At 38.4% G+C, this 27,297-nt stretch overlaps 1 protein-coding gene across 5 annotated transcripts in view; it reads right to left on the bottom strand.

Annotated features, from left to right (window-relative positions):
• Nucleotides 1-27,070, bottom strand: part of IFI16 (interferon gamma inducible protein 16) — a 41,577-nt gene extending 14,507 nt beyond the window's left edge. For 4 of the 5 annotated variants that reach the window (XM_021925429.2, XM_021925425.2, XM_021925430.2 and 1 more), the window contains exons 1-7: nt 26,782-27,070; nt 21,999-22,283; nt 20,964-21,079; nt 20,246-20,413; nt 18,418-18,840; nt 16,535-16,723; nt 4,010-4,177 (exon numbers count right to left, since the gene is read on the bottom strand). In XM_021925429.2, the coding sequence (XP_021781121.2) occupies nt 4,010-4,177; nt 16,535-16,723; nt 18,418-18,840; nt 20,246-20,413; nt 20,964-21,079; nt 21,999-22,263 (1,329 nt within the window). In that variant the 5' untranslated portion in view covers nt 22,264-22,283; nt 26,782-27,070. The remainder of the gene's footprint in view (nt 1-4,009; nt 4,178-16,534; nt 16,724-18,417; nt 18,841-20,245; nt 20,414-20,963; nt 21,080-21,998; nt 22,284-26,781) is intronic. The other variant, XM_003892880.5, reaches the window with a different exon arrangement.
• Between the last annotated feature and the right edge of the window lie 227 nt (nt 27,071-27,297).

The following is a 27,297-nucleotide window of genomic DNA, read 5'->3' as shown; positions in this document are numbered from 1 at the left end:
GACTTCCACTGAAGATACAACATCTGATTATTGGGTGCAGATGAACACAGGGGTCTTAACACGGCAATGTAAAACATAGGATGATACAGAGACTTACAGCATGTAATTTTTCCTTAGGAGCCTTGCAGAAACTAGATTATGAAAACAAATCCAAACAAAAACAATGTCTAATTTTAAATATATGTAAATATATGAGACAGTTCAACATCTATATTCTGACTTTGGAAGCAATATGTGATCATCAAATGCTGAAGCTTTAGAGTTCATTAAGGCTGGATTTGAATCTTGGCTCTAACACTAAAAATCATTATTATCTTGAGTAAAGTTTTGACCTCTAAGATCCTTGGTGTTAAGAAGTGTGAAATGTGACTAACAATAACATCACCTGGGTGATGTAAGGAAGAATGGATAAGAAAAAGTACATAAAAGTGCACATAATTTACATTTAGCACGCTCACTGCCTGTGAATTTTGGGGAATATTTTAAAACTCTATCTTGGTTGTCTCTTACGTAAAATGAGGGCTGAGAATAGCATCAATCATGACTGTTATGAGGAAAGAATGTAATAATATACATAAAGAACACAGGTTTTAAAACCAGCACCTAGTAAGTGCTTAAAAAGTAGAAATACACTTTCTGTTACTGTTATTACCCTGTCTCTGCAGGGATTTGTATGTGTGCTCTGATTAACTGCTGTCTCATATTCTGTTTACCTTGTTGACAGAAACCTTAGATCGAATTGGTATGGGAAGCTTTTTATTAAAGGAACTTCTCTATTCATTTCTGCCACTTATTGGCAAGAACACCTTGGAGTATTATCTTCTCAGATTCATTTCAGTTAAACAGTCCCGTAACAAGAGTAGAATTAGATGAGAAAAATATAATCTTTGGTTGAATAATATTTTAAATCACTATGTAATTTTTTTCTCAGAGTAATTATCTCCCCTCCCATCCCTGCTCCTGACTCATGTCAATTTGTGTTTCTTGCTTTAGGTATACAGAGCAGAAAAAAATCAATGATAAGAATAGGCTGCTAGTTTTAAATCTCAATGAATATAGAACATATACCATAGAGAAAATCTGAGGAAACCCGATGATCAGTGGAACAAGACTATGCTCATCTGGGGAGTCACCAAGAAAGCAGTTAGACAGACACTGTATTTACAGGCGATAGCTGGACACCCAAGAATAAATGGCTGCCATGAAGGCATACGATCCTCCTGGGATTCCTGTGCTCCAGGGAAGTTCACATACAGCACAATCATTTGTACAGCTGTAGCAAGGATTGTGATTCATATTTTAGCAGATGGGACTTAGAAATTCTCACATAATCCTTTCAAAGAAATATGAGTGATAAAAGCATAGCTGTTTGGAGATGCCACTTAACTCATTGAAAAGGCACAAATAAAATGGATCTTAGGTTGCAATGACTGAGCAAGGGCTCGTTCCATAGCCACCTGTGCCCAGATGGCAAAAAGGCGCAGGTTCTGTTCTTCAAACAACACCTGCATAAACTATAGAGGGAAATACAGCTTTTTGAAGCTAACTAAAAATTACAACAATGAAAACAAACAAACAAAAAAAAATCAAAATAGAGAATCCTTAAATATAGGAAGCTTCTCTTCCAAGATGTGTACATGGTGGCTGCAGGTATCTGCCGCTGGGTCAGAATGCAGCTTGGGGCTTGGGTGAGAAACAACTGTAAAAAATAATGATTTAATTCCTTTTGCTTTTCCTCCAAATTTCCTGCCCCTTCACCACAGGTACAGGCTTCTGAACCCTCAGTGCAGGTGACTACAAGGGTCATATCACTGCTGAGCAAAAGGTAATCTGGAATAAGAATTGATGTACATAGCATGAACTGACTTTTTCCCCTCTTGTATTACATTCCTCTGGGGTAGATGCTACCTACCATCTGAGCTTATGGCATAGAAAAGGAGAAAATCACTCCCACATTCCAATTGTTTAAATGCTATTAGGAAAAGTAAAGGGAGCTAGGAAAGCTCATAAATGGAGAACCAGAGAGAACCAAAAATGGGAGGATCTCATCTAATGTGAAATGCGGGTGCCAGTGAGGACTTGCTCTAGGAAGGGATTTAGGCTAGGGCCTGTGGAGAGTTGAGTTAGAGAAGAGACTGGAGAAAGTGATCCCAGCAAAAGAAGCAATCTATATGTCAAAGCTTCTGATTTGGAAAAGACCATGGATAGTTTAAAATAAAACCTGGAATGTGGTCATGAACGAAGTGAAAGGATGAAAGGTAACTGGAATAAAGATAATGAACATATTCTTGTATTCATCTTCCTCCATTTGGCTACTTCCCCACAATCTCTCTCCAAACCTAGATCAACAAAAGACAGTAATCCTCTTGAGTCAGGAAGCACTTCATGAACGCATACCTTGTAAACATCAAAAGACACAGAGACTAGTAAGGTCTCAATGAATATACTTCATTAATAGTGAGAAACTTAATCACATAAATTTTATTTGATAAAATTACTCTTTCTCTATGTTGCTTTAGATGTTTTGATCATCACTTTGCTAGAAAGATTCTTTAAAATTCACAATTGCAGATGCAGAATTCTGCTATTTTGTAGTCTGCATCAGCTAGCTAGAATCCTTCAAAGTTCTCAAATGTATTTAGAAATATGCAAGAACTTACCTTAGCATTACCAAGTAAGTGATTTTTAAAAAATACTCTTTACCGAGGGCAAGGAAGTATAACTTCCTTTATTTTCACTATTTTAAAATCTTTTTTAAAATTTATTAATACTAGTTTAATTTCCATAGTTCTATCACTTCTGTCATTCAGTTCCGTAATATAGAAAATGCACTCTGTTAGAAAGGCAAATGAAAGGATTCTACTTCTGGAGAGTGGTTTACTTATTAGAACACACTCTCATCACCACTGGTCACCACATTTGTTATCAGAAGGTTTACAAAGTGTGTGCTATGCAACCATTGTGCAACCAATAAATAAATTACTGGCATGGCATATATAAATTCCTCATCTAAAGCCATATATAATCATTAATTTTTCAAGTTTTGGGTTTAAATAAGACTGGATACGAATAATGACTCTTAACTTTCTTGAAGGCTTGAGGAAGATTTTTAACCTTTGTGTACCTCTATTTTCTTCTCTGTGAATTGGGGCAGAATTAGCCTCCTCCTAATGGTTATGAAGAGAGAATGAGATAATGTACATCAGGAACAACACGTGAGAACCAACATCTAGTTAAGTGCTCAAAAAGTAGAAACAGAATTATTGTCATTGTTGCTCCATGTTCTAGGCTGAATTTGTAGGTTTTCTCTGGTCCACAGATATAACCTGAGTGATGCTGACCCTGTTAAGGAAAATCTCAGATCAAGGAAGTATGGAGAACACATTATGAAGTAAGTCTCTGTTCACATCTATGAAATTAGTAATTTAATCTCATTAACAGAAAACTCTGTGAAAGCAAATGGGAGGACTTATCAGTTCCAGTATCTTGTATCAGTGAGAACTTGCCAGAGGAAAAAATTTAAGTTGGCCCATAAAATTTGAGGAGATTCCCACCAGTGATGATATAGGAGAAATAGATACCCATCAAGAAAATAGCATGTGTCAAAATATGTAATGGGGGTAGGAACTTGGAACTATGAAAGTAAAATCAGAAATATTACTAATAAGCAAAGAGGAAATGGGTAAAAGGAACTGGAGTGTAGGATCTGAACACATTCTTGTCTTCATCTCTGCTTGCCTGGCCATTCTCTCTTACCCTCTCTACAATGGGAGCAATACAAGATAATAATCCTCTTAAAGTTAGAAATCATTATATAAATGAATGCCTTTTAGATAGTAAAGATTATGATGTGGTGCTATCTCACTGTACGAATTCAACAAATGATTGAGTGGCATAATTTCATACTAAGATTGTAGACAGAGATTACAGCAGTAGCTCTTCCAACAGTCTAATGATCCCTGTAAATTATGATAGGGAGGAATGAGGTATGGGACTCAGGAAATTGTACCTTGATGAAGAAACTGCTGGATAGAGTTGTTGGCGGCATCTGAGGAGTCTGAAGATGGCTCTCAGGGAAGGTTTTGCTGGCCTCTGAAGGATTTGGAAGCTGACTCTGCTCCTGGGGTGGCTTCATGCTCTTAGGGTCATTGTTTTTTGGGTTTGGTTTTTTCTTTACCTGAAAGTATTCATTTTGTGTTTAATGGTTTTCAATATTAGAGGAAGCACAACATCTTTTCATTTGTGAGAATACCATCCTTTATTAGATTCTAATAGGTCTCATTACTTCCAAACATGGTCTCTCTCTAATGTATCCCTCCAGGCAATTGTCAGATTTTTTTTTTTGCTGAAATGTGAAATGATCAAGCATTCTTCTTCCTAAAATCTTTCAATATTTACTTACTGATATTTTTACATTGGAGACTCCATTTCTGTCTTTATGACAAAAGCCAGCTTGTTGGAGGGCTGCTTTTTACCTGTCTTGCATCATTTTCCTATACCTTTCTACATATACCAATGTTATACAGAACTCACTATGCTGTTTCACACTTTAACATTTGCATGTGATGTCTTCTCTCCCTAGAAATCTTTCCAATGCTCGTCTTTATCTTGCTTCGAGCCATAGGACCTATTGCATGTTGATTTTCCATAACGTACAAGGCAATGGAATAAGAAATGTATATCCATTATCTCATTTAATTTTTAAACCAATCTTATGAGAAATATTTAAGCTATTTTCCCAATATCAGGAAACTAATGTGCCAGATGTGGACCAAGTCTATCCTACTGCAAAGCCCTTGCTTTTGACCACTGCATTATATTGGTTCCCCACCCTCCTAATTTCTTCAAATATTTTATTATTTACCATGGGTTTTATATCCTTTTGAAACCTATTAGGAACATCATTCTCTTAATATATCTTAATAGGTTTTTCTATTTAAATGTGAGGATATTCAAAATGGCATCTTTGAAGGAAATGGATTGCTGCGGCAGGCTCCAGGAGACAGCCAAAAAACTATGAGTGCCCAAAGTGTGAAAGTGTGAAAGGGGATCATCCACCCCTGAACATACATCCTCAGTGGGGAACCTGAAGGTCTAGATTGTGAGAGAAGGATCTGACTTTACCCGGAGCTGGGGTGAATTTAGAGAGCTGAGCAAAATTCAGGGGTACAGGAAATAGCAGGAAGAGCCCTGTGGGCTCTCTCAGTCCCCAGGGAAGTTATTTCTGACTTTGTCTCACAAAGGTCCTTCAGGAGGGCTGCCAGTGGAATTGCGGAAAGACCACAGGGAGAAGAAAACTTCCAGCTGAAGTTTTGATGGAACACAGTCTCCTGGACGGAACCCAGGGGAGGGGGTGAACTGGGAGTGCAGACACCAGCACAGAAGCCACAGCAGGCAGGGAGGCTTGAAACCTCCCTGTGTTGGTTGTCCTCCAACCAGGAGGTGGAGCTTTTAAGAGAGCATCACCTGCAATAATACAAGGAGGATACAAGCTTGCCCTAGGGTCACTTGGATAAGATTTGAGTTTCTTAGGTGGTGGGTGGGGCCACAGAGCTCCCAAGAGATTCTGTCCTTTGTCTTCTGGCTACCAGGGCAAGTAGAAAGCCCTGCTTGCTTTCTCGGCAGGGAGGTTGGTAGCAGATTCTCAGCTCTGCTCACCTGCTGTCTGGAAATAAATTCAGTGCTGTTGGTGGGGGCATGGTAGGAGTGAGATCGGCCTTTCAGGCTGTGTGGGAACTGGATGAGGCCTGTAACTGCCAGCTTTCCAGCACTTGCATGGCAACCTGCATGACACAGCAGAGGCAGCCATAATCCCTTTGGGAACATAAATCCATTGACCTGAGAATCACATCGACCCGTACAGCAGGCATTGTTATCCCGTCCAGGAATCTGAACTCAATTTAAATGGATGGTCTTTCTCTACCTGCCCTAAAGCCAGGAAGACAAAGGACAGAATCTCTTGGGAGCCTGAGGCCCACCCACCACCTGGAGAAACTCAAATCTTATCCAAGCACTTAGGCAAGCTAGTATCCTCCCTACTTTCAGCTGATGTTTTAACACTTCCACCTCTAATGGAGGACAACCAACACAAAACTATCCCAATAAACAAAATTAAAGCCAAGGACCCTCACAGAGTCCACTTCACTGCCTTGCCACCTCCACTGGAGCAGGTACTGATATCCATGGCTGAGAGACCTGAAGACGAACCACATCACAGGACTCTTTGCAGACACTACCCAGTATCAGCCTGGAGCCTGGAGTACAGTAGATCTGCTGGGTGGCTAGATCCAGAAGAGAAATAACAATCACTGTAGTTCAGCTCTCAGGAAGCCCCATCCTTTGGGGAAGGGGGAGAGCACTACATCAAGGGAGCACCCTGTGGGACAAAAAAAATCCTAACAGCAGCCCTGAGTCCCAGATGTTTCCTCTGACATAGTATACCCAAATGAGAAGGAAGCAGAAAAACAATTCTGGTATGACAAAACAAGGTTCTTTAGCACTCCCAAAAGATTATACTAGTTTACCAGCAATGGATCCAACCCAAGAAGAAATCTCTGAATTGCCAGAAAAGAATTCAGAAGGTTGATTATTAAACTACCCAAGCAGGCACCAGAGAAAGGTGTACCAACTTAAATAAATTTTAAAAAAATGTTACAGGACATGGATGGAAAAATCTCCAAATAAATAGATAGCGTAAAAAAAAAAAAAAAAAAAAAAAAAAAATCACAGCTTCTGGAAATGAAGAACGCACTTGGAGAAATCCAAAGACACTGGAAAGTCTTAGCAATATAATCAAACTAGTAGAATAAAGAACTTCAGAGTTTGAAGACAAGGTTTGTGAATTAACCTAATCTGACAAAGATGAAGAAAAATGAATTAAAAATGAACAAAGCTGCTGGACACAATGGCTCACGCCTATAATCCCAGCACTTTGGGAGACTGAGGCAGGTGGATCTGAGGTCAGGAGTTCGAGACCAGCCTGGCCAACATAGGGAAACCCCCGTCTCTACTAAAAATACAAAAAATTAGCTGGGCATGGTGGCAGGCACCTGTAATTCCAGCTACTACGGAGGCTGAGGCAGGAGAATCGCTTGAACCTGGGAGGTGGAGGTTGCAGTGATTCGAGATCGCCCCATTACACTCCAGCCTGGGCAACAAGAGTGAAAGTCTGTCTCAAAAAATATATATATATATGAAAAAGCCTCCAAGAAGTTTGGGATTCTGTTAAACAACCAAACCTAAGAATAACTGGTGTTTCCGAGGAAGAAGAGAAATCTAAAAGTTTGAAAAACATATTTGAGGGATTAATTGAGGAAAACTTCCCTAACTTCCCTGACTTTCCTGGAGATCTAGACATCCAAATACAAGAAGCTCAAAGAACACCCAGGGAATACATTGCAAAAAGATCATCACCTAGGCACATAATCACCAGGCATTCTAAAGTCAAGATGAGGAAAAGAATCTTAAGAGCTGTGAAGCAAAGTATCAGGTAATTTATAAAGGAACCTATCAGATTAAAAGCAGATTTCTCAACAGAAACCCTACAAACTAGGAAGGTTTGGAGTACTATCTTTAGCCTTCTTAAACAAAACAATTATCAGCCAAGAATGTGTATCTAGTGAAACTAAGCTTCATAAATGAAGGAAAGATCAAGTCTTTTTCAGACAAACAAATGCTGAATTAGCCACTACCAAGACAGCACTACAAGAACTGCTGAAAAGAGCTCTAAATCTTGAAATGAATCCTCAAAATACACCAAAATAGAACATAAAACATCTAAAGCATAAATGTTGTAGGACTTATAAAACAACCGCACACTATTAAAAAAGTAAGATACTCAGGCAGCAAATGGCATGATGAATAGAATAGTACCTCACATCTCAATACTAACACTGAATGTAAATGGTCAAAATGCTCCACTTAAAAAGTACAGAACGTCAAAATGAGTAAGAATTCACCAACTAAGTATCTACTGTCTTCAAGAGACTCACCTAACACATAAGGCCTCACATAAACATAAAGTAAAGGGGTAGGAAAAGATACTCTATGCAAAAGGGCACCAAAAGGGAGCAGAGTAGCTATTCTTACATCAGACAAAACAAACTTTAAAGCAATAGCAGTTAAGAAAGACAAAGAGGGACATTATATAATGCTAAAAGAACTAGTCCCACAGGAAAATATCACAATCCTAACACTGGAGCTCCCAAATTTATAAAACAATTACTACTAAACCTAAAAATAAGATAGATGGCAACACAATAATACTGGTTGACTTCAATACTCCACTGAAAGTACTAGACAAGTCATCAAGACAGAAAGTGAACAAACAAAAATTTTTGGACTTAAGCTATACCCTACAACAAATGGATTTAACAGATGTTTACAGAACATTCTACCCAACAACTGCAGAATATACATTCTTTTCATCAGCACATGGAATATTCTCCAAGATAGGCCATATAATAGGCCACAAAACAAGTCTCAAAAATTAAAAAAAATCAAGTACTCTCTCAGACTACAGTGGAATAAAATTGGAACTCAACTCTAAAAGGAACCTTAAAACCATGCAAATACATGGAAATTAAATAACCTGCTCCCGTATGATCATTGAGTCAATAATGAATCAAAATGGAAACTAAAAAATTCTTTGAAATGAACGACAATAGAGACACAACCTATAAAACCTCTGAGATACAACAAAGGTGATGCTAAGAAGAAAGTTCATAGCATTAAATGCCTACATCAAAAAGCCTGAAAGAGTACAAATAGATAATCTAGAGTCACACCTCAAGGAACCAGAGAAACAAGAACAAACCAAACCAGAATGCAGCAGAAGAAAAGAAATAACAAAGATCAAAGCAGAACTACATGAAATTCTGACAGACAAAGAACAACACAAAAGATAAATGAAACATAAAGCTGGTTCTTTGAAAAAGTAAATAAAATTGACAGGCCGTTAGTGAAATTAACCAAGAAAAGAAGAGAGAAGATCAAAATAAGTTCAATTTAAAACAAAATGAGAAATATTACAACTGATATCACACAAATACAAAAGATCATTCAAGGGTACTATGAACATCTTTATGTGCATAAAGTAGAAAACCTAGAGGAGATGGATGAATTCCTGAAAATATACAACCCTCCTAGGTTAAACCAGGAAGATATAGAAACTCTGAATGAAGCAATAATAAGCAGTGAGATTGAAATGGTAATAAAAAATAATTTCCAATAAATAAAAGCCCAGGACCAGATGGATTCACAGCTAAATTCTATCAGACATTCAAAGAAGAATTGGTACCAATCCTATTGACATTATTTCACAAGATAGAGAAAGAGAGAATCCTCCCTAAATCATTCTATGAAGCCAGTATCACCCTAATACCAAAACCAGGAAGGGACATAATGACAACAACAAAAAAACTACGTACCAATATCCTTGATGAACATAGATGCAAAAATCTTTAACAAAATACTAGCTAAGAGAATCCAACAGCATGTCAAGATAGTCCACCATGATTGAGTCGGTTTCATACCAGGGACGCTGGGATGGTTTAACACACACAAGTGAATAAATGTGATACACCACACAAATAGAATTAAAAACAAAAATCACCTGATCATCTAAGTAGACACACATAAAAAAAGCATTTGACAAAATCCAGCATCACTTTATGATTAAAACCCTCAGCAATATTGGCATAGAAGTGATACACCTTAAGGTAATAAAAGCCATCTATGACAAACCCACAGCCAACATTATACTGAACAGGGAAAAATGAAAGCATTCCCCCTAAGCACTGGAACAAGACAAGGATGACTACTCTCACCACTTCTATTCAACAGAGTACTGGAAGTCCTATCCAGAGCATCAGACAAAAGAAACAAATAAAGGAAATCCAAATCGGTACAGAGGAAGTCAAACCGTCACTGTTAGCTGATGATATGATTATATACCTGGGGAACCCTAAAGACTCATTCAAAAAGCTCCTAGAACTGGTTAACGAATTCAGCAAAGTTTCAAGCAAAGTTTCAGGATACAAAATTAAAGTATGAAAATCAGTAGCTCTGCTATACACCACCAGCAACCGAGCTAAGAATGAAATCAAGAACTCAACCACTTTCACAATAGCTGCAAATAATAAAATAAAATAAAATAACAAAACAAAACACTTAGGAATATACCTAACCAAGGAAGTGAAAGACCTCTCAAGGAAAACTACAAACACTGCTGAAAAGAAATCATAGACAACACAAACAAATGGAACACATCCTATGCTCGGGGATGGGTAGAATCAATATTGTGAAAATGACCATACTGGCCGGGCATGGTGGCTCACGCCTATAATTCCAGCACTTTGGGAGACTGAGCCAGGCGGATCATCTGAGGTCACGAGTTTGAGACCAGCCTGGCCAACATGGTGAAACCCCGTCTCTACTAAAGATACAAAAATTAGCTGGGCGTGGTGGCAAGCGCCTGTAATCCCAGCTACTCAAGAGGCTGAGGCAGGAGAATCACTTGAACCCAAAAGACGGAGGTTGCAGTGAGCCGAGATCGCGCCATTGCACTCCAGCCTGGGGGACAAGAGCGAGACTTCGTCAAAAACAAAACAAAACAAAAAAACAAAAGAAGAAAACAGGATACATTTTCCTGATGTTTTTAAAATAGATTTATTGAGGCATAACTGGCATATAACACAGTGCATACATTGGAAGTATAAAATCTGATAAATTTTGGCATATACATACACCTGATGAAGTGCAATCTACAACTACAGTGCAATTTCCATCCAAATACCACCATCATTCTTCACAGAACTAGAAAAAAAAAATCCTAAAATTCATATGGAACCAAAAAACAGCCCACATAGCCAAAGCAAAACTAAGGAAAAAGAACAAAAGGAAGAAATCAGGAAGAATCCTATTATCTGACTACAAACTATACTATAAGGCCATAGTCACCAAAACAGCATGGTTCTGGGTATAAAAATAGGCATATAGACCAATGGAACAGAATAGAGAACCCAGAAATAAACCCAAATATTTATAGCCAACTGATCTTTGACAAGGAAAACAAAAACATAAAGTGGGGAAAGGACATCCTATTCAACAAATGGTGCTGGGATAATTGGCAAGCTACAGGTAGAAGAATGAAACTGGATCCTCATCTCTCACCTTATACAAAAATCAACTCAAGATGGATCAAGAACTTAAATCTAAGACCAGCAACCATAAAGATTCTAGAAGAAAACATCGGAAAAACCCTTCTAGACATTGGCTTAGGCAAAGACTTCACGACTAAGAACCCAAAAGCAAATGCAACAAAAACAAAGATGAATAGATGGGACTTAATTTAGCTAAAAAGCTTCTGCGCAGCAAGAGAAACAATCAGTAAACAGACAACCCACAGAGTGGGAGAAAATATTCACAAACTATGTATCTGACAAAGGATTAGTATCCAGAATCTACGAAGAACTCAAACAAGTCAGTAAGAAAAAAACGAATATAAAAAATTAAAATGAGTCTATAAAAGTTTTACTTTATAGTCAGACATTAAAATTGAATAAATGATGTCTACAAGATTTTATTAAAATTAAATTTAACATTAATAGCACATTACTATAAAGGTAAAATTTAACTTATTTAGTATAAAAGTACACAAAAAATAGTCAAATATAAAATGGTGTTTATTTTTTTTAAGTCCCAAGGATGGCCGGGTAATTCACAACGCCCCTCATCCCCAAGGCCATAGCACGCAGGGGCGGTGAAGGCCACAAGAAGGCCAAGACCTCAAGAGGGGGCAGGGCCGCAACAATCTTTGGGCAGCCCTGAGCAAGAATGGAGCGGAAGGTGTCACCATGGGGCTTCAAGCCCCGGGATATGCAACAAAAATTATATACTTATTTTCCACTTTCTTTTCCCTCAGAACTAAAAGGCTTTTAGCACAGGTACTACCCCTAGAATTTCCAGTACACCAGCACCAGCCTGAAAACCATGTTCGTATTAAAAGATAAAAACAAAACAAAACAAAACAAAAAAAACGAGCCATCCTGGGAAAGACCCTATCTTATGCTGTTAACCACTGAGACTGCCGTCTGCACAGCTGAGGAAGAACGGACCCATCATATTCGAGTCAAGAAAACATCTTCTTCGTTAGAATTATGGGTTACCGTACTAAGATTAAGCCCTACTAAGTTAAAGTTAAAGAAATTTTCATTTAAATATATCTTTTATATTGTTTTTTCTTTTTAAAATTTGTTGTTAGCTCCTTTGTTATAAATGTAACTAAGTCTAACTCACCTTAGACCATTGCCTTTAATGCTTGTTTTGTCATACTTTGTGGAAATAAAAAAGATTTCCAGCTAGCCTTTTCACACAAATATTTAAGTCCCGGTCCTCTAATTGACAGTTACCCATAGCACTCAACGTTGTGATCACCTGCAGCCAAGACACCGATTTTCTGCTCCTACAGCCTGGCAACCTTGTAATAAATGGGACTACATCCTTTAAACTACTCAAGAGCAAAGTTATACTTCCACAAAAAAGGTTTGTGCAGATCTAAAACCCTTCATCTACTTCACTAAAAGGGCTACCCCTTCTAACTGGCAGCCTTATCAATGTAACCCTGTCCTTCTCTTTATCACCACCTCCACCTTAACTAACTCTAGACCTGCCGTTAGTCGCTTCTATGGTACGGGGATTAACATAAATGAAAAAGACCCCCTAGGTATTTTTTAAATAAGCATGATTCCCCCATCTTCCCCTTCTTCAGTAGGCTCTGTTCTAGATCCCACAACGGTTGCTCCTGTATCTAATAATAAAACTAGGGTATCTGTTGTAAAAATAAGAGATCTAAGACAGACTTTAGTCATCAAGACAATATATCAAGATGCAAATGCCTGGCTGGAATGAATTAAATATTCTGTTTGCACTTTAAACAAAAATGATTATTACGCCTGTATGCATGGAAGGCCAGAGGTTCAGATTATCCCCTTTCTACTCGGATGGTCTCCTCTTCGATCAGAAATGGACTGTATGGTGGCTGTCTTGCAAAATCCCATGGCTTAGGCTAATCCATCATGCCGAGCTCTCTATCTGCTATTTCCTGAAATTCAACACCCTGGGGGTCCGTCCCCGAGGGCAGTCTGGCTTCCACCTCTGAATGCCAGGTTTATTAGTTGCCTCTCATGGCAAGAAGAAAATCTGGTGTTCCTTAGAAGCATAAAAGGATGCAAGGAGCTCAAGCCTTTCCAAGAGCTTGTCCATCAGTCCACACTTAGCCATCCCCAAGCAAATGTATGGTGGTATTATAGAGGACCTTTCTCTAGACACTGTGCCAAATAATTGGAGCAGTACTTATGCTCTAAACAATTGGCTATCCCCTTCACCCTGGTATTTCACCAGTCTAAAATAAAAAAAGTAAAAACAAGACACGGCAGGCCAAAGGAAACTCCTCATGAGTCCTTTAATCCTTAGGTTTACATAATGCTATTAAGGTCCTATGAGAAGTGCCAAATAAGTGTAAAGCACAAAATCAAGTAGCTGCAGAATTTAAATCCACGTTGTTCTGGTAAGTAACTATAAATTTTTTTAAAAAGTAGACTAAATAAACTGTATCTATTACGATCAGCAACGATTCATAAATTACACTGAGGACGCCATCAAAGAGAAAGCTAAGCAATTAGGACCTACCAGCCAGATGGCCTAGAAAAATAAAATAGCTTTAAATATAATATTAGCAAAATAAGAAGATATTTGGGTCATAATTACAACTCAATGTTATACCTTTGTTCCTAAAAATACTGCCCCGATAAAACTATAACAAAAGTGTTACAAGGATTAACAGCCGTATCCAATAAACTTGCCAACAATTCTAAAATAAATAACCCTTTTTCTAAAATAATAAAACATTGGTTCAGTGGCTAAAAAATTTTTTAACTTCAATTCTCACCTTGTTCGCTCTTGTTATTGGTGTACTTATTCTTGTAGGGTGTTATATTATTCACTGCCTTCGAAACTTTACACAAAAACTTATCTCTGCTACTCTTACAGAGGCAGCTCCTAACTCTCCTCTACCCTATTCTGAAAAATGACTTCTCTTAAAAGGACAAACAAAACAATTAAGTCAAAACATATTAAACAAGTTTAAAGAAGAATTATGAAATAAAAAGAGGGGAAATTATAAAAAAGTAGAGGTTCCTCCTCAAAAACTTTCCTCCTCATCTAATTAGAAATAAATAGGAACTTCTCTTAAAGGCAAAATGTATTCAAAGACCTGTGCTAACATTCTTAAATATCTACTAGCTGTAATAAAAAAAATCAATGTACTTTATGTTCTTAGCTCCCACAATTTAGCCTAAATATTTGACCTAACATGCTTATACTGATCCAAACAAGCATTAGGTCATAGCCTGTTCCTCTTCCTTATTTAAAGGCGTTTTTACCTTTCTCAACATTCCACAAGTTACTTCCACCTTCCTTTGTTCTCCTCTGCTTTTGCCTCTTTTAAAAAGTTCTAAGTTGCTAGCCAGTTGGGACAAATACAGAATGTGAGGTCCCGTTCCAGCCAGTGGAAACTGAGCGCTGCAGTAGGGTGGATGCCTCAGGTTATAAATGACCTTGTCTCCTTTGTTTGGTATACTCTTGTGGCAAAACTGCTGGCTAGTGTACCCTTTCTACAAAAACTATAAAAATGGCCTCGTTGAAAAAATTAAATTTATATTCAAATACTATTTCTTTATGGCACCGGGGAACAAGCATTTCAAATACAAACAATCCCATCAAAAAGTGGACTAAGGACGTGAATATTCAATTCTCAAAAGAATATATGTAAATAGCCAACAAGGTAAAGAAAAACGCTCAACATCACTAATGATCAGGGAAATGCAAATCAAAACCACAAAATGATGCCACATTACTCCTGCAAGAATGACCATAATCAAAAAAATTGCTAAAATAGACGCTGGCATGGATGTGGTGAAAAGGGAACACTTCTACACTGCTGGTGGGAATGTAAACTAGTAGAACCACTGTAGTAAACAGTGTACAGATTCCTTAAAGAACTGAAAAGCTGGTCGGGCGCGGTGGCTCAAGCCTGTAATCCCAGCACTTTGGGAGGCCGAGACGGGCGGATCACGAGGTCAGGAGATCGGGACCATCCTGGCTAACACGGTGAAACTCCCCGTCTCTACTAAAAAATACAAAAAACTAGCCGGGCGGGGTGGCGGGCGCCTGTAGTAGTCCCAGTTACTCCGGAGGCTGAGGCAGGAGAATGGCGTAAACCCGGGAGGCGGAGCTTGCAGTGAGCCAAGATCGCGCCACTGCACTCCAGCCTGGGCGACAGAGCGAGACTCCATCTCAAAAACAAACAAACAAAAAACAACAAAAACAACAACAACAACAACAACAAAAACTGAAAAGCAGATCCACCATTTGATCCAGCAATCCCACTACTGGGTATCTACTCAGAGGAAAAGAAGTCATTATACAAAAAAAGATCATTGCATATGCATGTTTACAGCAGCACAATTCACAATTGCAAAAATATGGAACCAGTCCAAATGCCCATCAAAACAAATGGATAAAGAAATGGGGTATGTATACACCGTGGAATACTATTACTCATCCACAAAAAGGAACAAACTAATGGCATTCACAGCAACCTGGATGGAATTGGAGACCATTATTCTAAGTGAAGTAAGTCAGGAATGGAAAACCAAACATTGTATGTTCTCACTCATAAGTGGGAGGTAAGCTATGAGAACACAAAGGCATAAGAATGATACAGTGGATTTTGGGGACTCAAGGGAAAGAGTGGGAGGGGGGTGAGGGATAAAACACTACACATTGGGTACAGTGTACACTGCTTGGACGAGGGTGTATCAAAATGTCACAAATCACCACTAAAGAACTTATTCCTATAACGAAGCACCACTTGTTTCTCAAAAACCTACTGAAATAAATAATTAAAAACATTCAAAATGGCAACAGTGTAAAATCATGTACTGTAAGGAAACTTAACAGGTTAATATTTGAATTCAAATTAACAAATTAGAGAGCCTCCTTTGTATACAACTTTGTCAGTGGGACATAATTTTGATCACTGCAAATAATTTTAATTTTCAGACTAGGTATTTTTGTGGATCACTAAATACACACATATGTGTATTTTAATGTTACAAACTAGAAAGTATCACACACACACACACACACACACGACGTTTTCGAATTCACAAATGGAGAACATGTAATTTTAAATCCCAACCCTACAATCACTTAAAAGTTTATATAAAATTCAGAGTTTAATTTCTTCAATAAAGTTCAGCTTTTCTTTCTTTTTAAAAATGTATCCTTCCTATCATATCATTCCATCCAGAAAAAAATAATTAAAAAAAGTAAATGTGAATACAAGGAGAACATCTGTTTTCTCATGCCTCCTGCTGAACTCTGTAAAAAAACCTACAAATTTGTTTTTACCAAAACTTAAAGCAAATCATTTCCACTCTGGAAAACTAATATTTGCCTATTTAATTCTTACCTGGATAAAACTATGCATTTCTGAAATCAGTTTTGACATCTGGTTCTTTTTTCTAAGTCGAAAGCAGTAAAGTTGGAGCTTATCTCCTTCTTCACAGGGGATATTGTGACATTGTCCTGTCCCCACTACATCCATTTTTCCTCTGTCATCCTGAATTTCATAGATTGTGGTCTTCTGATTTACTGTTTTCTGTAACAAAATTAATATTCTGTTCCTGAGAATGTAATTAATAACAACCACATATGGGCTAAAGTCCCTTGTAAGAGTTAAACAAGACGCAGGACAGCAACTCCTAGTACAGATATGCATATATCTTAGGCCAGATCTTTGCAGAGAGCCCTCCCTCAATATCCTTTTTGTTTAAGTCTTTCCTATCTGAGGTATTTCTATGAAAGTTCTAGAACAATGAGTTTTCTTCCAAATTTCTACTGCTTTCACCTCCAGGGCAGCTATGCTTCCCATAGCACCTTGATACCGAGGAAGCTGAAATCTCTGATAGCCTTTTTAGGTCCCTGGCCCTATGCAAAAAGAATGGATATCTGCTACAACTATTTATTCAGTGAATGACAAGGAATCTGTAAGAAAAAGCAAGCTTTTAGTAACTCTCTAATTACTTTTTCTACCTTCTGCATTTACTGAGTCTCTTTCAATATTTGTACCCCCTCCTGAAACCAAGTCCTTGAGCTCAAACATTCCAGCTTTTCGCTATTACTCATCATTCTAGATTGGGTTTATAAGAATCATCTTTTTAAGAGTGTGTACATAGGCCGGGCGCAGTGGCTCATGCCTGTAATCCTAGCACTTTGGGAGGCCGAGGCAGGCAGATCACAGAGTCAGGAGACCGAGACCATCCTGGCTAAGATGGTGAAACCTCGTATCTACTAAAAATCCAAAAAATTAGCCAGGCGTAGTGGCAGACACCTATAGTCCCAGCTACTCAGGAGGCTGAGGCAGGAGAATCGCTTAAATCCAGGAGGCGAAGGTTGCAGTGAGCCGAGATCGCGCCACTGCACTATAACCTGGGCGACAGAGCGAGACTCCGTCTCAAAAAATGAACAAACAAAAAGAGTGTGTACAGAAAGTAATGCAGGTTAAATGGCTTGTTCTAGGAAACAAATATAATGGATAGTGCATATTGATCAGATAAGAAATTGCTTGAATCAATAGCAGAGGATAGATGGTTTTTTTAGGGGGTTGAATGTCTCATGCTAACTAGTTTCATGAATTTGGACTGGAACACATCAGGAAAAGCACTCTGTACTCTATTTTTTTGGTTACTTATATGTAAATGACAAATTTAGATTACCTGATTTTCCAAGTATCATCCAAATTCATATTTCCCAATTGTTCCATTTCTTCATGACGAATTAGTTTCATTTGGTCAGAACATTGTCCTACCTACTTTCTGCATTTGTTTTCCAGCCATGAGTAGTCAATTTATTTCTTATTCTGACTGTCACAACCAGAACTCAAGCCTCAGAGGACAATACTTCATTCAAAATAAAAACAATGTGATTTTTACAACAGTAGAAATAACAACCAAAGGGATAAACTTAGTGTTACATGTGTATGGATGTAGACCTCACACTGTCCTTGATCACTTAGCATAGATAATAACAACTGATAAAGTCTTAAGGTTTCTCAGTGAACATTACCGTAAAGACCTAAGTTTAATGTTCTGGGATGGAGAACATGGGAAAGAAACATTAACAGGTCCCCTAATCCCAGTCTTATCTTCAGAGAAGTTTTTATCCACCTGCCATTAGTCTTCAGAGTCCTGGATTCCAATATCCAGTTTATAGGCAAAGCTTCATCTCACACATCAAGGCTTTTAATTTTAGGTGTTGGTGGAAAAATGAAACAAAAAAATTTTGAGGACTTACCTTATGTAGCATAAATATCCCATATACAATATTTCCTGAAGCTTGTTTGTGAAGAACATCAGTCTTCAGAGTTTCCTTTGCTCTGTTGATGATTTTATTTGGAACCTCAAACATTTGGTTAGGACCAGCTTCAGATACAGAAGATTCTTCGTTGACCTCTAGGAGACTATCATATTCCAAATAATCTGATATGACGATGATTTTCTTTCCATTGAATTTCTCCTTCAAGTTGGTGTTTAAAACCTTCACATGGAAGAACTGTGTCTGTGTAGCCACTGTAGCATGAAACATTGTTTTTTTCTCCATTTCTGGGGTCTCGTATTCAAATGGCTTCGTTGTACTCAGTACCTTCACTATCAGTGGGCCCTTTTGGAGAATATTTTTTCTGGGAGTTACCGGACATTTGGCCACTGTTTTCGGGTTCTGTGTATGATAGCACAGGAGAACAAAGAAAAATGTCTGATCGAGAAATACAGAACTGCTATTCAGTGAACTCAGTATAACATAGGGCCCCAAAACTTGCACGGATGTTTAGAGCTGGAGTCAGGATAGACAGGGATTGCTAGCCAGGGCAGAAGATACCTTAAACTGGTATAATAGCAAGAGGAAGTAATAGAGGAGACCATATAGTGAAAAGATGACCTTTCTCTAAACAGAATCACCCTTAAGAAATAGAGCATAAGAGCAACATAAGACCAGTGGATACTGAAAGCCAGTGTCATGAAGTAACTTAAAATAAATTTTAGGGCCAGGCGCGGTGGCTCATACCTATAATCCCAGCACTTTGGAAGGCCGAGGCGGGTGGATCACCTGAGTTCAGGAGTTCGAGAACAGCCTGGCCAAAATGGTGAAACCGTGGCTCTACTAAAAGTACAAAAATTAGCCAGGTGTGGTGGCAGGCGCTTGTAATCCCAGCAACCCGGGAGGTGGAGGCTGCAGGGAGCCGAGATCGTGCCACAGCACTTCAGCCTGGGTGACAGAGCGAGACTCTGTCTCAACAACAACAGTAAATAGATAAATAATACATTTTAGAATGAAATAATTTCTTATACTATTTCTCTTACCAGCTTAAAGTGCCAGAGCCTAAAAATAGACAAAGTTAAATGACACTTAAAATGAAAAATGGTGCCCACCACAAACTACAGACGTGAAGAGTGTTCAGTTATCACCAGTGTAGACAGGGCAATTTTAAGAGCACATCTCGTAGTGTTTCTACCCAAGATTCAGTTAGCTTACAGCGGGTGAGAACACATGTGCGATCAACCCCTCAGAATGCCATCATCTCAGTAGGCTCAGACTGGAGACGCTCTGCGGAGTGTCATTCCCACTACCATCGCCTTTCTCAGTGTCAGGGCTCTAGCAGGTAGCATGCTAACAGAAACCTGGGTCTCAGAGTGGGTTTTCTTTAACGTATTTTCTCTTTAACATCTCAGTCTCCTTGAATTGCAATAGAACACTTTTAATGCAGGGGGGTTGTTTATAAGAAAAAGTGCTGAAGGTATGGATAACCTCATTCACAAACTAACAGGTGCTGGAGAGGTCTGACATGGAACACAGTAGACAGCGAGCCCACAGCTGACAGTTCTGTACCCCACAGCTCTCTCTCCCTTCCCCAAACAACACAGAACAGAAAACTTCCTGCAGTCAGAGATAATGTCAAGTTCATCAAGTATCCCTGTGGAAGCAAAAGATCAAAATGTAGTGTTTTCTCAATACGTACATTTGATTAACTAGCAAATTATCAATGCAATTTTTAAGTAACAGATGAAATCAGTCCTTTACTTTGGGTTGAAAAAAACAAAGCGAGACGGGACCAGGAAGAGTGTACCTCAGCTGAGGAAGTGTTGGGTGGAGCTGATGATGAGGTCTTGGGAGGTGGGGAAAGGCCCACGGCTGCGGACAAGCCGGCTCCTGCAGGACAGGGAGGCTGAGTCTGCTCCTCGGACATCTTACTCCCTTTCGTTCCAGCCTTCTCTTTGGTTGGTTTTTTTCTTTTCTGCAAGTGGTTTGATTTTTCTGTTATTTGTTTTCAGTGCCAATTGAAGTAGAGCACATTTTCGTTATTGGATAGTCGTTTTATTATTCCTAAGAAGATGTTTCTTAGAAACTTGAGAGCTTGCTGCCCATCTCTGGTCAGTTGTAAGAGGTGGGCATAGATGGTTTCATTAAACGAAGAAAGCGGAGAATGTTATACACATTATTTCTCTAATTATTTCTGTTATGGGATGTGCTGGCTTGGGATTAGAAAAACTAGGTTTTTATACACATGGACGAAGTATTTACTTACCTGACTGTCATGTTGACACTCCACTCTACTAGAATGAAGGTACCACATTTATGTTATATATGTTTACATTATGTTTACTCATGTGTTTGGCTCATTGCTTTGATCATCAAAAAGATGTTAAGTTATCATACAATATGGTAAATCTGAAACTTGATGGGAAGCATGAAGAAATAACTGCCTGCTGGAGAAGTTGAGTGGAAGAGCCGTAGCAGAGCTTCCTCTGTGGGACTTGAAGCCTGCTCCTCTCCCTGAAGCTTACCTGAGCTCCAGGAGTTGCCTCTGCTCCTTCAGTGTTGACAGTGCCACTTGTGGAGGGTGCAGGTGAAGCAGGATCGACTTCCTTCTTCCTCTTTCTTGATGGGGCTAGTTGTTTTGCTGGAATAGATTCAATTTTATTCACAACCAATGCAGAAAAAAAGAAGACATATAAACGATCTCCGACAGCTGAAGCAGTTTCAATACAATTTGCTCTCCGTTCCTGCTTGAGGGTTCACCTGTGCTTCAGTCTACCTCTACTGCATTAGCCCAGCCTGGCCTCAAGGAGGCCAGCAGTCACAAGACAGGCACAGGCACTGACTCATGCTCCTCAGTACTTTCCTCACTCCCCCGCTGTGCACTGAGCACATGCTTCCTGTTCTCTGAACTCCATGTGCTTCAGTCAACCCTTTCACAGTGTGGTTCTCCTATCATTTCCTTTTAAAAACAAATGTTTTCATGACACAGACTGATAGGTCACATTCCCCAGGTAAGCTATTTAAATTATAGAAACCAGCCAAAGGTTTCCATGAGGTAGGATATACTGATTTTGAACTTAGACTTTTTTAAATCCTTTTTTTAAAATTTGATATAACAAGAGGGGAGATCAGACTTCTGAGAGACAGGCTCACATTTAAGTACTGCATTTTTTTAAATTATAAAGGGTTAAATAGTCTCAATAGAACAGATACATTAATTGACTAAATGTACATATTTTGAATTTAAACAACAATTTTTATGATTTTATTATTATATGAGCTTTCTAATGTACTGGAAGTCTCAGTCCCCCTTCAACTCCCTCTCACTTTTGTTCTTTCACTGATCCCAAATAGACACTCTGAAATCCATCAATCCACAACAGTAATGGAATGCCCTAAGTTGTCAACTTGTTGGCCTCTGAAGTACCCACATTGTCTCAGCAGTTGAGTCACAAATTGGGGAAAACACATCTCAAGTATGGCCGAGGTGGGGGTCTAATCAAGGTTGGGGAGGGTTTGGGGATGGTTGCAGGGAGTGGGTGTTCCCTCTTCCCAATTACCTTTTAACTTTTCTTTTTTAAGAGTTTCAGCCAGGCCTTCAAGTGTTGGTATATTTTTGAAAATTTGTATTAGTTTGCCCAAACCAGCATCACCTCGGAACTTTTCTTCCATCAAGTCGGCAATCTGAATTTTGTCATACTCTTCTCTCATTTTTACATTAAGTTTTAAATCCTTGCTCAGTAAAGACTTAACCATTCTAAAATGATACTCATTGATGACCTCTAATCCTTTCAGTAGAACAATGTTCTTGTATTTTTTTTCCATCTTTACAGATATAAGTGAGCCTACAAGAGAAAATGGTATACAGTGTTACACGTGTATAAGACAATTTAAAAGATGACGTATGACTATGTGAGTCAGTGGCCCATATGAAAGAGTTGTTCATGAATATGTGTGATAAAGAGGGACTTAATGACCAAATGTGTTACTGTAGAAATTGAGTGAAGAACTGCTGCTGCGTTAGGAATGTCTAAGAAATTCTTCCCTTTGAATGAGAATAGTTGAGTTGGGTCCAGTTGTTAGAGGGAGGTCTGAGAACAAGCAATTGTCTCAGTGTTTAGTGTGTGAGCTCTGCAGTGTCAAAGCCCTTGGTTCCTCTTCTTATCCTTTACTAGGGCTGGAGCCTATTCCCTAGATCCCGCCTGTTGTTTCTTAAATCTTCCCACACCCAGTATGACCGGAGTGGCCTAGGTGTAAATGGGCTGCAGCCTCCCACCTTATATGAATAACCTTCTGCTACAGCGCTACAGTTGCATGCTGGGACACCGACACTATTCTCCTTGACTCTTCCCTAGTTGGCTGTCATTAACATCCTCCCTTCTTTGGTGCTAGACCATGGCTTCTGTTCTCTGTACCCATAAAACCATCACTTTGCTGAAAATCTGCATGCTTTCTAGTGCAGCATCACAGTATTTATTCACTGAAATTATTTTATTGGTTGTTTTATTTTTCTTATTTCAGACTTGATTTGTCTAATTATTTCTTTTTGCACAACCAGTTTTCTCTCGATAAGCCACATTTATATTCCACTGAAATCCTTCAATATTTCTCCTTTTTCTTTCCAAAAATTCCTTGCTTCCTATACTCTCTCAGAAAATGTTGAAGAAGCTGCATCTTTTTTGCTCCTAGTACTTTTGTATTCCTTGTAGCTATGCTTCACAAAGATGCCAGACACCTTGTGTCTTCATGCCTCATGACTTTTCTAGTTCCTTCTTATTGCCTGGAAAGCCATTCCCACATTTCTTTCTTTGACTACTTCCCATACAACCTTAAGACTCAACTGAGGCTTTGTCTCCTGGTAGATTTTTCAGAGTCCCCTTACGGACAGAGTGTCACTCCTCTTGACCTCTTAACACCTGTATATTTCCATGATGACAGTGCAAGATATGGATTCCAAAAATTTTTAATTAATGAATTTTTTTAAGTTTGGGAATGATGTCTTTGTGTATCTTTTGTATAACCAAGATATTTAAATTTCAGGGGCTATTAATTGGGCCAGGCGTGGTGGCTCACACCTGTAATCCCAGCATGCTGGAAGGCCAAGGCGGTCGGATCAGGAGGTCCGGAGATCAAGAGCATCCTGGCTAACATCGTGAGACCTCATTTACACTGAAAATACAAAAAATTAGCCAGGTGTGGTGGCACACGCCTGCAGTCCCAGCTACTCAGGAGGCTGAGGCAAGAATCGCCTGAACCCAAGAAATGGAGGTTGCAGTGAGTGGAGATCGTGCCACTGCCCTCCAGCCTGGGTGACAGAGCAAGATTCCATCAAAAAAAAAATTGCTTCGTTCTTATGAGAACAGGAGGATGCTTGGATTGAAAAGGTCCAGAGAATGAAGGTAAAATCTATACAAAAACACATTATAGTGAAACTGAAGAATATAATAAACAAAACTACTCTGTATAGATCACCTACAAAGATTCAAGAATCAAATTGAAAGTGAATCGCTATATCAAAACTGTCCAAAGCAGGACAATGGAATCGTTTTTATATAATACTGGTCCAAAGTTCCATATCAATTGCAAAACCAAAAAAAAAAATTTCAGTGGAAAGTTTTCACTTATTTTGTGAGTGTGCTAGAAACAATAAGTTCCTCTTCAAACTTTCCTGTTCTTTCTTGTTCTATAAACAACCCTTTCCTCCTTTGCCACGCCCCAGACATGCCTTCCCGCCTAATTGTTAAGGCACAGTCTCTTCCTTCCTGCCTAATTAGCCCTGTACAATTTAAAGCAGTAGCCAATCTGGTCAGCTTAGACTGTGCGTTGTGACTGACGCAGGCAGCACCCTTCTGTAGAAGCAAATATGCTTTGCTGAGAAATTTCCTGTTTAAGTGCTGGTTTTTCTTTGTGGCACCGAGCACATGTTTCTAAACAAGTGTGACAGCACAATTTATTTGCAAAATAAAACCAGATTTGGGATGACAGTAGGCTATGTATAATCTTTATTTCACTTAAATGTGAACGTTCACATGTTTTGTTTTGCAGTATTAGTGTTTGATTTTGGAGTAATTATTTATATCCCAGTGGAGTTTCCAGTAAGACAGTATTTAGAATATATACACTAAATAGCCTTTCTGAAGCCTCCAGATTCTTAATTTCAAAATCTATCTAGCTCCACTGCACAGAAGAGGTGCTTTCATCTTGTCTTAAGGGAAAATATAATTTTACATTTAGAGTTTTAATTTAGGCACAATGATATTTAAATAGAAGAGTCTCAAAAATTATTTTGTGATACTCAGGGCCGCGGTCTTTTTGCAAGACAAAGACTCATGCCACAAGAAAACATCTATTGAAAAGAATATTTAATAAGAAAACAATGAATAAAATTAAAAATGCTGCCAGCCAAAAGATAAGAAGAGTGAAAAATAAACTTTTTTATGTGCTCCTAATGCCTTAAAAAGAAAGCCCTGATCAAAGAGAAGAGAAACAGAAATTACAACAGCATGGTAAAGGGAGGGAAGAAAAAGAAGCATGACAATACACTCAAGCAATTGTCTTAGATAGTGAGATGATATAAATTTGTCATAAATTGAAGAAAAGATTGCAGATTGTTAATTACCAGCATATACCTAAGAGGTCTGACCTGTTAATTGACAACTTTCATCAAATTTGATTTAAGAAATCTACATACATGTTCTTAACAAAAAGTGAAAAAAATTGTTAAAAATTATCTTGCAAAGAATAACTAAAGAAAGCCAGTTTATCTATGTTTGTGTAACTTTAAATATACCTTAAGCCCAAAAGTAACTTCAGATACCACATAATGATAAAAGGTTCAATTCCTAGGAAATTATAACAGTTTTAGTTATGAATTTATCTAATGATATTATTTATTATTTTATAGTGCTTCGTGGTACTATAATTAGTATATATTTCTCTTCGTATACACACATGCACAGACATCACTACACACACATATATTTATATGTATGTACTTGTTTGTCTACATGATTCCATATACATATATTTGTGTGTGAATGTATATTATATGTACACATACATATGTGATTGTGAGAGCACTACAAGGAAAAAAACCAGTTTTTTTTTTTTGAGACAGTTTTTTTTTTCTTGCTCACTTGCCCAGGCTAGAGTGTAGTGGCACAATCTCGGCTCACTGTAACCTCTGCCTCCCTGTTCAAGCGATTCTACTGCCTCAGTCTCCTGAGTAGCTGGGATTACAGGCACGCACGACCATACCCAGCTAATTTTTGTATTTTTAATAGAGATGGGGTTTCGCCAGGCTGGCCAGGCTGGTCTGGAACCTCTGACACCTCAAGTGATCAGCTCGCCTTGGTCTCCCAAAGTACTGGGATTGCAGGCGTGAACCTCTGTGCCCGGCCGAAAAAGCAAACTTTATAATAGGAGATTTCAGTTTATGTTTCAATTACTAAACGAACAAGGTAAAAAAATCTGTAATGATATAATAAATTTGAACAACGCAATTAATAAACTTAACATTTATCTAATAAAATTCTGAAATCAACATTTAAAAATCTCACATTCCATTTAAGCACACATGAAATATTGTACCAGGCTATAGAAAACATCTTTTAAAAATTTGAAAAGTAAGCAATAGTAACCTTTTCCTAATTGACTTCCCCTCCACTCCCCTATACCCTGCCACAAGGAAAAAAAAATCATTAACTTTCAGGAGAGCAGAGAGTAATTCCAAAATGACTGAAATTCTGCCCCTAGCACCCACTGTAGAATGGAGCTAAAGTAAAAGATCAACATATTTATGAAAATATTAAGACATCATGTACCATGAATAACTGTGTTTGTGAAAGTTAAAAAAATTTTCTACTCTATGTGTACATTTGTTCTCATGTTTTGTAAAATTGAGATGATGTCATATAATACACCTCTATGTTCAGATGTGTTTTTTACTTAATATTCTTTCATGATACTTTTTTCACATCACTATCTTGAGAACCCACCACAGCTACCGAGTTTCCAACGCTTCTTCCAGCCAAAATAACCAAAGCCCTCTTCTAAGTACCAACTTATGCCAATACACACTCAGAGAATTAGTTTTAAAATCTGCAGTGGTCAAAATGCATTTTCTCTTGTTCAGTCCTCAGTTGTGGTGGAATAAAAGAATCCTGTTATCTTCCTAAGTAAATGAAGGATTCATATCAAGCAACTCGGCAACTTTTCTGAATACCCAGCCCTACTCCCATGGCCCCATGACCCTGAATAACGAATACTGATTGTCCCCTTGTGATTTTGGGGACTTCAAGGAAGGAACAAGATCATATTTACAAAATCAGCAACAGTACTCACCTCACTGGAAATTTTTTCAACACTAGTCCAGATGTTGAGATCTTCAGCAATGCAGAAAACAATGATTATTTTGTGTGAGGGGGGAGATAAATCAGTAAAGTTCCCAGAAACGGAACTGCAGGATGTTGTAATCTTCAGAAATGCCAAGAAAATGAAGTATGTGCAAAGATAACAAGGAAAAAAGGCCTTGGTTGAGTCAGTTAGCTGACTAGTCCTGGCTTGCTCCTATTCTGTTATTGCCCCAGAGAGAATGGAGTAGGAGCAATGTGGAGACTCCTCCCACCAGTGTTTTTAGCTTTCGTTTCTGTTAGTCAGAGAAAATGAACAGTTTCCTGCTGGCAAGGGCTAGAGGGTGTGGTGAGGGGAAGTGGGGGATGAGAAATTACTTTAATGGGTCCAGTGAACATTTTTCGGGTGATGTGTACACTAAAATCTCTGACTTCCCCAATATGCCATATGTCCATGTAACGAAATTACACTTGTACCTCATAAATGTATATAAATACAAATAAATAA

This window comes from Papio anubis, chromosome 1, assembly GCF_008728515.1.
Source record: "Papio anubis isolate 15944 chromosome 1, Panubis1.0, whole genome shotgun sequence".
In the NCBI taxonomy this organism is placed as follows: domain Eukaryota; kingdom Metazoa; phylum Chordata; class Mammalia; order Primates; family Cercopithecidae; genus Papio; species Papio anubis.
This window is presented reverse-complemented; position numbering and strand designations above follow the sequence as displayed.